We start from the raw sequence: 12053 nt of genomic DNA, 5'->3' as shown, positions 1-12053 counted from the left end.
GGCCCATGAGCATGCTTCCTTAATTGCATCCATGAATTCTCTGTCATTTTACAAGAGTCCAAGGATGAAGCATGCATCTCTATACGTAGCATAAATTGTTCCTCCTACTATTTTTATATCTCAAAAATTTATACATCCTCTTTGAGTATTCAACAGAAGTCGTTGGTAATATTCTTTGGTATTTGCTGCAAAAAACTTGGTTAAAATCCCACTTTTAAATTGCTAAATGGATTAGGCTATGCGATTTCAATTATTATGTATCTACACATCCGCATAAGATTAATTTTTCTAAAAAATATAGAACAATTCTAAATTTTTATAATCTACAGATTATAACTGCTGAAAGTTATTTGAACAATTATTTTCTAGTGTAGATAAATTGAATAAAATGGTACATGCTGTTAAGATTTTAAATTTAAATCATCAAATAAATAAGATCAAAATTGAATATAAACTCATCATTACCTGCAGGTACATGAGTCAACCTACCAATTGCGAAGCCTTGCTTTCAAGAAAACCACTTTAAAGCATCGTCCTTCCAAACAAACTTGGTTAGAAACTTAGCATAAGTCAGACTTCGAGTATAGGGACATGACATGTTCGCCGTTATCCATCCCAAATACATAGACTTGAGATATTGCTCTTTCGACGATATCATTCACATTAGAAGTTTCACTATAAACCACAAGTTGCTCATCCTCCAAATGGAATGGAAGTCTAATCACAAATGCTTCTTTCTCTTGGATTTCATATCCAAATAAACCAGACTGCCTCACATGTCAAAATGTACCTACAATCGTAGTAATTCCTAATTTCGTCAACAACTTGTGTGGCTTCTGGCGGATCACCAGTGTTGTATAGGTTAGTTGTTACACGGTCATTGCCCTTGTGTAATACTTAAACAAATACTTAATAGAACTTGTTTGGCATGTGTATTCCACATTTATGTGGCACCCAAATTTGAACAACAGCTCTGGATTATAAGGAATAATGAACTTATTGTCTAATACACATTCCCTTTTCTTCACTGTTCGACCGTTATATTTAGAAAATTCGGCTTTATCAATGAGTGTTCGCTGTCTAAACTCTTTGGGATAAAACTTTGAACATGATCCATTCTTCATGTAGGGTGAATTCTTATTGTACAGACCACATGGACCATGTACCATGTAATTTTGAACAGTTTCATGTAGATTTGGCCTTTTATTTTTATTAGGAATCTCAGCTGTTATATGTTTGTCTATATCATCTAGTGTTTGTGTCTTGAACTCGTTACTCATGAATACAAGGATATGTGCATGCGGAAGCCCTCTCTTTTGAAACTCTACAGTGCAAACATCTGAAAATTGAAAAAGACAAATGAGCAAAATATTACAATATAAGATTTTAATAAGGTGTTGCATAAACACAAACTTACATCCCAAAATTTTGCCAAAGATTTTTTCCTTTTTTAGGTCATCAATCAAACCATCAAGTTTGATCTTGAAAACTCGACACAATATATCAGGGCAATCTTCTGCCGTTAATCCAATGGGAGTCACTTCTCTTTTTATCTCATCCTATTCAGGGTTACAGGTCCTAGTGATAAAATAGTTAGGATATCCTGCATATCTGCAAATTACAAATGCATATTTACAATTATTCATCATGTACTTAGGTCCACCGGTAAAAGTACTGGAAAGAATGATTCTTTTGCCAAGCCTTGCAGCATCTACATCCCCGTTTATAAGACTTTTATGCAGACATTTGTATTTATCAACTCTCAACTGTGGTTGTTTACACCTAAAGGATTTTAACCTCTCTGATTTTACCATTGTGTAGGCATCTACCAGAAACTGTTGGAATAATCTCTTTGATCTCAGAATTAACGGAGATTCACACGTCATTTTCTATACGTAGTTGAAAAGCAAAGAATTGTCGCAAAGTGATTATTTTGTTTTTCTTTGTAGGCCTAGCGGAGATAGAATCTGATGTTGTAATACCCAAACGAAATTCATCCTCCCCATATGGAAACAACAATAGATATTGCAAAGCTAAATAAGATGGGTGAAAAACATCAATCTATTGGAGCTTTCTAGTTTGACTCTTTATAATAATATCTGTATCTTTGCTTAGTTATTCGACATCGCCAACAATCAATGTAGCCACTTTAGATGCAGATGGCAAGTTGTATGTCCTGCAATCTGTAGTCCTTTTACTAATCAACTTAAGCTTTATGTTTGTACAATTTTCCTGTTGGTACCTATCTCTCGCATAGCGAAAACTCGTTGCCAAACTATTATATTTGTCTAGCATGTTTCTTAATATTGCCACAATTTTCTTATCCCGCTTATTTATAGCTTCATTGGAACTGCACAAAAAAAACACAATAATTTTTATGTTATTTTCTCTCACAGATAAAAATTAACTAAAATGTTTGACTGGTTGCATGAAAATTACCAAAGTGTGCCTATCCGATTATTAATCTCATTTTTTGTGTCATAGATATATAGTTGGGTAAATGTTGGTCGCAGACTATCCGGGGGAAGTAAGCTACCAATGCTATGATAGTTTTGACCCCAGGCTTAAAAATTGGAGGAGCAGTCCCATTGTTCACCCCACGGTCAATTTTTTTAGCCATTGATGTAAAACAAAACATTGAATTAAATACCCTTATATTTTTTAGCAAATGAATACTTTTTTAATCTTCTCTAGTATGAAGCTGAATGAGCTCATCAGAAGGCACAAAAAGTAAAGGAAGTTCGATCTTTTCTTCCATACAACATAATAAAAATTTTGGTTGGGGCAACTATTTGAATTTAGCAAGCCTTTCTTCAGACCACTTCCATGCTTTACAGTGTTGATAATGATAAATAGGATTTTCTATATCCCACACATCAGCCGGATGAACTCTCTTTAAATACTCAGTTGTCATATCGATGCAATTTAGTCCCTGATGTACACAAAAATATACAGATAAAATTTTTACATACCGTCTAAAGTTTCTGAGGATGGTATAAAATTATCTTCTATATTCACATCCGACATTGAATCATCATTACCATTCAAATGGTTTCAACAGCAGAAATCACATACATTCAACTCTTTCACCATCTCAATACAGGTCCGTCCGAATAGAGTTGTGGCCTCCTTATCGAACACAATCAAAAGTTGTTGTAGCAGTACCATCAAAAACTAACAAATTCAACTTATACCTACTTGTTTTATTCAAAAACATTAATTAACACTTGGCCTGTTACCCTTTAGTTACAATAAAATCTTAAAAATTATATTCAACACAATTTAAATGCTCAAACACAATTTTTTAGGCTTATCAATTTTCTAAATTTTAGTCTAGCAGAGAAGACTTTGGTATCAAATTGTTGTAGGTATATGAATTTTTTCTATGCACTCTATCTCATTTTGCCAAATTATTTTTGTGAAAAGACAATATTTCCATCAATCAAAGCAGTTTTTATTTTTAATAAGTTGTTCTCTTATTGTCTACTAATTATTGGTATTAAGCTAGATATTGGTAAATAAATTAAAAAAAGACATAATCAATTACATAACTATATTATTTTTTTATGAAAAGATTGCACAAATAAGTCCAATTAGAGTCGTACCTATTAACCACATTATTCACATCCTTATTACAGCCATCGTAGAAGTATGTATTTGCATTAGCTTATGCCTTCACGCTGCAAACACAAGATTTATACAACCAACTTAAAACATGTTCAACATCAAAAACAGTGGCCAAAACAACATAAAATCCAACCTACATAGGAATAGTTTGAAAGTAAAAAAAAAATAAACAATGAACCAAACATAAAAAATAGTTTTCTATAAGGCTCTCTCATCCGCAGCCGCACGTAACTCCTTTATTGTCTTTCTCTCAGTGGAATATAAAACTTCATCTTCATTAACATACGCCAGTTTTTCAGAAAGCACAGACAAGTATTGCGAGATCTCTCTATAGTACACGCTACTTATATCAATCACAACGTCATAAAAATACAATCAATATGCACAACTATAAATAATTCACAATATTTGTACAATACCTTTTTCGAAACATCACAGTCTGAGGAACATCTGGATTATCAAGAGCCTGGTACCATAATATTTTGTAAAATATTGGTACCTATGTACAATAATCATTGCTTAAATGAGTTGTATAATTATACATGATAGAAAAATTATCGAATAGAAAGTAACCAAAAGTGTTTTTAAATTTAAAAAAGAACAACTATAATCTACTGTGAACCTAATTAATTAGTAAAATTTTTTATTTTAGCAATGAGCTATACAAAAAATATTATATAATAACAAAAAATATAGCTTGAAATTATATATTGATTAATTAATTGTTGAGTAATTCAACATAGAATTTACAATAAAAAAAACTGGTAATACAATTTATTCATGTGTATATAATAATATTTTTTATCACTTCAAATTTTAATTTTTAGAACGCCAGCCATTTGCCGGAATTATTATTACTGTTTTCTATAATTTCACTTATAATTCCACATGATCAAAAGTATTAAAACACAAAATACAGTACTTATAATTTTACTTTCACGGCGTGTAGTATCACACTCTAAAATTTAAAAACAAAAATTTAAAAGTATATACGCCGTTCTTCATTGCTGGCATATATGCTTGCTTTCTGGGAGAGAGAAGACCCATATTTTGTTGATGCAATGAAGGCAAGCAAATCAACATGGTGTGGGTCCTACTTTTTTATTTTTATTTTTATCACAATTCACAAGTTCTATGTTTTGTTTGTTTGTTGTATAAATCATGGATCTAGATTGGGCCGCCTAAGAAATTAATTTATTTTGCTTACGTTTTAGAATGAGTTTAATTAATAATTTGTTATATAAAATTATTTTATATTTTTAATAAATCAAATCTAATGATATTAGTTAATAATACATAGAATAATTCTATTTAAAATGAAAAAAGTTCTACCTTATATTATTTTTGCTTACGAAAATATAAAACTTAAAACTTAACAATCTACAGAATATAAAAGACTAAGGAAATAAAGTAATTTACAAACTATCTTTAATTTATATATAATATAATTAAATTTAATGAATTCAATTAGAATAAACAACAAATTATTTATTTTATTTCAGATTTTATAAATAAATAAACTAATTAATTAATATAAGGAACTACAATTAATGTAGTAAAATTAATCAAGTATTATATAGTATAATAAATTACGTTGATATTTAAATATCTAATCAAATCATTTAATTAGTATAATTAAATCATATCAAAACACTTAAAAATACACCGATCTTAATTAAATACTATCTATACTATATAAACCACATTTAAATCCATTTTTCCGTGCGTATATAATTTAAAGTAATTTACAATTTTTTTGATTGAATATTATGATATAAAATAATTTATAAATTAATATTAATTCATATATAATATATAATTAAATTTAATAAATTTAATTAGAATAAACAATAAATTATTTATTTTATTTTAGACTTCATAAAGAAAAAAACCAATTCACTAATATAACGAATTACAATTAATGTAGTATAATTAATTAAATAATATAAATTATAATAAATTATATTGATATTTAAATATTTAATCAAATTAATTAGCTGAAATAATTAAGTCATTGTAATAAATTGTATTGAATGAGTTAAAATAATTAAATCGAGAAACACTCTCCGAAGCATGCAACGTCAGCTCCATCATTAAATGGAGAAATTCGATTTTTATATAATAGAATAAATAGAATAGATTTATTTCTTCTCAACTTTTTTTTACATTTAAATTTGTACCTAAAATTTAACTTGAAATCATCTTTCAAACAATTATACTCTTAATATCACCATCTCCACACCTTTAGAAGAGAGAAAAACACAGACTCAAAGAGAGAAACATAAATTCAGAGAGAGAGAAGAGAATTGAATCCTCGTTGTCGCCCTCGCCTCCCGCACCTCACCTCACTCTTGTTGTGCCTCTCCCAACTTCTTGTCTCGCTGGTGGTGCCACCTCTGGAAGGATCTATAAGCCTTTGATTTTGATTTTGATACCCAACGCATTAAGAACAAGCCTCAAACCATGGTAGAACCAACAACCAGAGCAACCGCACCGCAGCCCTTACGGGTCTTGAGAGGCTAGGTGAGACTTTGAGGGAGTGTGAAGAGGTTGTGAGGTTGGATCCTAATTATAATAGGGCTCATCATTGTATGGTATCTTTTTTCTTAAGGCGTGATTGCTATGTTATTTGTTAGATTTGCACTAATTGTGCTATGAAATTGCTGGTTGAGGCAAGTTGAGAATAATACCCTGTGATGCATCTGGATCCGTGTGAGATGCAGAACCACTGCTGAAGTTACACCAAATTGATAAGACAACTACTCAAATGAAAATAGCAAAAACATTTTTTTATGAAGATGCTTTATTTAAAAGTTTGATTTATTTATTTAACCATATTTTAAATAAAGACAACACTTTTATAAATATCAAAATCTAACCATCAAATCTATCATCTAAGAATAAAAAAAAGTATTTTTACATAAAAATAATTATAAAATCTTCATTGTAGTATCCACCAATTGATAATACAGAATCAATTTCGATACATATACGGATATACCCAAGTCGGAGCCACTTTACTATTTCCTCTTCTCAAGCTACATGTTTTGGAATGCTTTTTGAAGCTTATGTGTATTCTGAAGCGTGCTCGGCATATGGAGATGGTTAGAGGCTTGATCCTTCAAATTCGATTTTATATTATGATTTTTTTGTTTCTTGTTAATGATGATGGTTTTAGTAATAAATTGTTGTTTTAGTTTTAATTTATTTAAAGTTGTTGTTGAAGGTTGAATTTTTTTTTTGTTGGATTTATGAATCATAAACAGATAATGGTAAGATGGTAGTGGGTGAGGTGGTAGTAATGGTGAGAAGAAAGAATTGATAATGATAATGATAAAAAGAAAGAGGTGATATTTTTGTCATTTTAAAAATTAATCTATTTAAAAAAATAGTTTTAAAATTATATTAAATCTTAGAAACTGTTCTTGCCTGAGCGAACGGAGGTATAACTCGGTTCTTGACGAAGGTCGGCGATCCTTCCCTGGAAAGTGCGGTATACGTCGGTTGATTGGAGCGGGGGGTTGGGTACCTGCAAAGGCACTCCGATGCTTAAGTTAGTAGAGTAATATAGGTGTGTGAATACTTTCTTTCATAAAAAGATGATCCTCCCTTTGGTTGTTTCCTCGTCCCTTTATATCCGTGTGGACGAGGTTGTAACGTCTGAGAATTGATTGCACATCTGACGTTATCAATTAGAGATTAATGCTGTCCTTCAAAAAGGTCGGTTATTACTGAGGATTATACGTTTCCGAGCTTATAACTCGTAACCGATGTTTACTGGTCATATCACAGCCCCCAAGCTTGTCCTGACTTAAAAGAGACAGGTTAAGCTTTTAAATTGTCATTAGCGAGTTATAGTTCGGCGTATGGGGCCCCCAGCTTAACGTGGTTCATTTAAGTAAAACCGTTTTGTTTTGAGAGGTTTTTGGGAGATGGAAGGGTAGTGGGAATTAATGCTTTTTGTTTTTTGTTTCACACTTTATTTATTGTGTTAATAATAGTTGTGCTATTTCCAAAGCGTTGCATCTACCGTTGGAAGTGGGTGGACTTGAACGGTTGATATCGTCCTACGGATCTGAAAAGTTTTTGTTAAATGAAAAGGTAAGGGACTTGGTGTTTCTTCCGTTGCAGTACAAGAAGTCTTCAGAGGCTCTTAAGGAGAATGAGTACTAGAGGTTAGTGAGATTTTCTTCATCTCTTATTCTCAGAAGTAGTTTTATTTTGTGTTCAAAAATGGGTGAGGGAAAGAAAAAGGTGTTGCCCAAGGTTGAAGACGGTGATTCTTATGACTAGGTAGATAGTGATGTTCAGATACGGGCTTCGCTTTTCTCTGATGTAGATAGTGTTGGCAGAGTGGTTTTGTCCAGGATAGTGAAACCAGGGTTTCGTCTGGAATTGTTGCCATGCAATCGGTCTAATCGAGTCTATCATAGGAGGAAAGATTTTGAGAGTTTTTATATGTACAGTCCTGTGTTGGAGGAGTTGCGTGTTAAGCTTCCTTTTTCCAGCTTTGAGTGTGATGTTATGACACAGATGAATTGTGCCCCTTCTCAAATCCATCCTAACGGCTGGGCATTTATTAAATGTTTTGAAATTTTGATGGATTTTCTTGAAGTTGAAACAGATTTAGAGTTGTTCTTTTCACTATTTCAAGCCAAAGGTGTTTGGAAAGGGTTATGGATAAATCTGAATAGCACCCCAGGTTTTGCTGTTTTCAAACTTTACAAATCATCTTTTAAAGATTTTAAAGAAATGTTTCTAAAGGTAAAATCTGTAGATGAGGAATTTCCATTTTATCTTGATGAGCACTTGGGAGAGAAATTTCCCATGTATTGGTGTTGCCAACCAAATCATATACTAGGGCCCGAGCTTATTAGTGGTCGGAATGAATGCATTTTGTCTTTTCTGATTGAAACGGTGGATAAGGGTGGTTTAGTGTCTGTGTCAGAGTTGCTCCCCTGGGAGGATGACAAATCGGCCGTTTTGGATTATCTAGGTGAGGATTTTTGTGGATGTGGGCTATGCTACGTGAGGTATATTTGATCTGGTCTTGTTATAATAATATTTTTTTTTTGTAGCCGGGAAGTATCCTGGAGTATCGGCTTCTAGCTTAAGATCTCGTTTTAAGGCAAAAAATTTTGAAGGTTCCTCTTCAAACCTGGAAAAGGTTGATGGTGGGGCCGAGGTTAACCAGCCTCCGAAGAAGAAGGGAATTGTGTTTAAGAAGAGGAAAACAGATTCGGTGGAGTTGGATGGTGGAGGAAGTAAACAAGAGATGTTATCACTGGAAGATTTGTCGAGTTGTACCTTGAAACAAGAAAAATTGCATGCTTTTGATAATGAAGGGGAGAGTTCTTCTGTTTGGTGTCCGAAGTTTCCGTTTAACGTTGTTGCTGATGAGGTTGTTCAGTCATCTTCCGACGTTTCTTTGGTGGAGGAGGTCGGGGACATAGGAGTCGATCAATTTCTGCAGGTTAGTTCTTTTGTTATACTTACTTATGATCATTTTGAATGCTAGGTTCTGGGGTTTCGTCTTGCTAGTATTGGTCGGAGTCAAGAGAAGAAACACAAAAAATTGTCGAATGATGCTTCTGCAGCTGTTGCTTTAAAGGAGGAGCTTCTGTTGAAAGATAAATCCTTGTCTGATCTGAAAGAAAAATTTGCTGAATTTGAAAGTGAATTGAAGGATGAGAAGGAAGGTCGGGAAAAGACAGTAAAATTATTGGCGAAGAAGGAAGAGGATCTGATTAGTCTAGGCAACCAAGTTATTGAATTGACTTCTAAAATGAAAGAAATGGAGGGTGCTAAAGAGGGTGATATTTTGGATGCATTTGCAGAGGGGTTTGAGCGAGCTGTGACCCAGGCAAAATTTCTTGTACCTGACGCAGACTTCTCTGCCATGGACCCTGGGAAAATAATTCGTGACGGCGAGCTTGTTGATGACGAGGAAGCTGCCAAGGAAGGCGATGACAACTTAGCTGATTAGGGCTTTTATTAGCCTTTTGGGCTGTATTTAGTGGAACTTTATCTCTTACTTTTTGGAATAGGATCTGTGATTTGTGTATGTGTTGGGAACTTTTTGTTTGCGTTTGCTGAATGCATGTTAAGATTCTGGTTTATCCTTATGAGGATGTTTTGACTGTTTTAAGCGTTTGGTATTTGCTTAAATATTGCACATTCGTTACTGAATAATGCGACTTTGTTTGGAAACCTTTTTGCGAAAGGTCGTTGGAGTCTGATAGTTTGGTAACAATTTTTACTGAAGAAATGCATGAAAAATATGCTAAGAAATGTTCAGTTTTATTATGAATAGTACCTTGACATGTTATATGTCGGTAAGCTAGCCTTGTTAAAACCTTCTTGAGCAAAACCTCTTTTGGGAAAAATCTCAAGTTAGGAAAAAGAGTACTAGCATGCTGTTGTTCTTAACTGTAGTATCGCTTTAAGGATTGTACATTCCATGTGCTGGAGATTTCGTCTCCATCTAAATGTTCTAACTTGTAGGCACCTTTCCCTAAAACTTCACATATTCGATATGGACCGTCCCAAGTTGCTGCGAGCTTTCCGTGGGTGGAAGGTCGGCGAGCCTGTTCTGGTTTTCTTAGTACTAAGTCGCCGATCTGGAAACCTCTGGGAATTACTTTCTTTGAATATCGTCGGGCAAGTTGCTGTTGTAATGCTCGGTGCCGAATGGCTGCTATATCTCTGATTTCTTCGACTAGGTCAAGCTCGGCCAACCGAGCTTGGTCATGATTTATAGCTTGCGTTCTTAGCGAGCTTTGTGAGACTTCGATGGGTATCATCGCCTCCGAGCCATATACTAGGCGAAATGGAGTTTCCTTAGTTGTTGAGTGTGTTGTAGTGTTATATGCCCATAGCACCTCTGGAATGAGCTCGGCCCATGCCCTTTTTGCGTTATCGAGCTTTTTCCTTAAGGCTTGTAAGAGGACCTTGTTCGCTGCCTCTGCCAACCCGTTTGATTGTGGGTGCTCTACAGATGAGAAGTGTTGCCTGATCTTTAGATTCTGCAAAAATTCTTTGAAATTGTGATCGGTAAATTGTCGACCATTGTCAGTAATAATGTGCTGTGGTGTGCCGAATCTACAGATAATATACTTCCAAACGAAATTTACCATTTGTGATGATGTTATTTTTGCTAAAGGTTGTGCCTCGATCCACTTAGAAAAGTAATCGATGGCGACTACCAGGTATTTTACCTGTCCCGAAGCCGTGGGGAAAGGGCCGAGGATGTCAATGCCCCATCTATTGAAGGGCCAGCTTACCACGGAATGATGAAGTTCCTCGGCAGGTAGGTTAATGATCGGCGCGTGCTTTTGGCATTTGTCACAAGTCTTGACTTTTTTGCTGCTGTCTTCCCACAATGTGGGCCAGTAAAATCCGGCTCGTAGAATCTTTTGTGCTAAGCTTCGAGCTCCGGTGTGTATTCCGCATATGCCTTCGTGGGCTTCAGATAAAATAAGGTCGGCTTCATCCCTGTCTAAACATTTTAAGAGTGGTCGAGAGTAGCCTCGCCTATATAAAGTGTTATTTAACAATGTGAAAAAAGATGCTTGTCTCTTAAACTTTTTCTTGTCTTGGATTTCATCAGGAATAGAACCATGGCGGAGGTACTGGAGATAAGAATTTTGCCAACTGTCTTTGTTTAGGGTAGTTAGAATCCTTATTGTATCAATGCTTGGTTTATCTAAAGTTGATTGCAACAGTTTGGCAGTGTGTGCTTGTGTTGTTGCTAACTTTGACAAAACATCTGCTCTATGATTTTGTTCTCTAGGTATGTGATGTATTTTAACGTTCAAAACGTTTGCTAACAGTTGTTGAACAACATCTAAATATTTTTGCAAAGTCTGATCTTTTACTTGGAAACTTCTGTTTACTTGTTGAACAACTAATAAAGAGTCACAAAGTATTGTTAAATTTGTAATATTTAAATCGGCTGCTAACCTGAGCCCAGCAATGAGGGCCTCGTATTCCGCTTGGTTATTGCTAGCTTTGAAGGAGAAGCGGAGAGAGTGCTCCAGGACTATGCCGTCTGAACTTTCCAGTAGTATGCCGGCTCCAGACCCTTGAGGGTTTGAAGCACCATCAACAAACAAGGTCCATGTCTGGTTTACCTGTTCTGGGTGTGAGCTTGTTAATTCTGCAACAAAATCGGCTAACCATTGTGGTTTGATAGTGCCGCGTGGCTGGTATGAGATGTCAAACTCGGAAAGTTCGATAGACCACTTAATTAGTCCGCCCGCCAATTCAGGCTTACTGAGTATTTGACGAAGTGGGTAGTCTGTTCTGACGATGATTGTGTGGCTTTGAAAATAAGGTCGGAGTCGTCTTGCGGAGAAGACCAGGGCTAGGGCGAGCTTCTCGAGTCTCGGATAACGAAGTTCTGCATTTTGTAATGACTTGCTTAC

At 34.6% G+C, this 12053-nt stretch overlaps 1 protein-coding gene across 1 annotated transcript; it reads right to left on the bottom strand.

Annotated features, from left to right (window-relative positions):
- Window positions 1-560: 560 nt before the first annotated feature.
- Window positions 561-1886, bottom strand: LOC140184026 (uncharacterized). Its single transcript, XM_072234304.1, has 4 exons — window positions 1623-1886; window positions 1418-1559; window positions 885-1339; window positions 561-767 (listed from the first exon to the last, which is right to left on the bottom strand). Exons 1-4 carry the CDS (start codon window positions 1884-1886, stop codon window positions 561-563), a joined length of 1068 nt encoding a protein of 355 aa, XP_072090405.1.
- Between the last annotated feature and the right edge of the window lie 10167 nt (window positions 1887-12053).

Source organism: Arachis hypogaea, chromosome 4 (genome assembly GCF_003086295.3).
Source record: "Arachis hypogaea cultivar Tifrunner chromosome 4, arahy.Tifrunner.gnm2.J5K5, whole genome shotgun sequence".
NCBI classification, from domain to species: Eukaryota; Viridiplantae; Streptophyta; class Magnoliopsida; order Fabales; family Fabaceae; genus Arachis; species Arachis hypogaea.
This window is presented reverse-complemented; position numbering and strand designations above follow the sequence as displayed.

Coding starts and splice junctions, on each gene's coding strand:
- LOC140184026 (XM_072234304.1), bottom strand. CDS start 1,886: ATGACGTGTGAATCTCCGTTAATTCTGAGATCAAAGAGATTATTCCAA. Junction 1,560..1,622: donor ATAATTGTAAATATGCATTT/GTAATTTGCAGA, acceptor AACCCTGAATAG/GATGAGATAAAAAGAGAAGT. Junction 1,340..1,417: donor CTTTGGCAAAATTTTGGGAT/GTAAGTTTGTGT, acceptor TTCAATTTTCAG/ATGTTTGCACTGTAGAGTTT.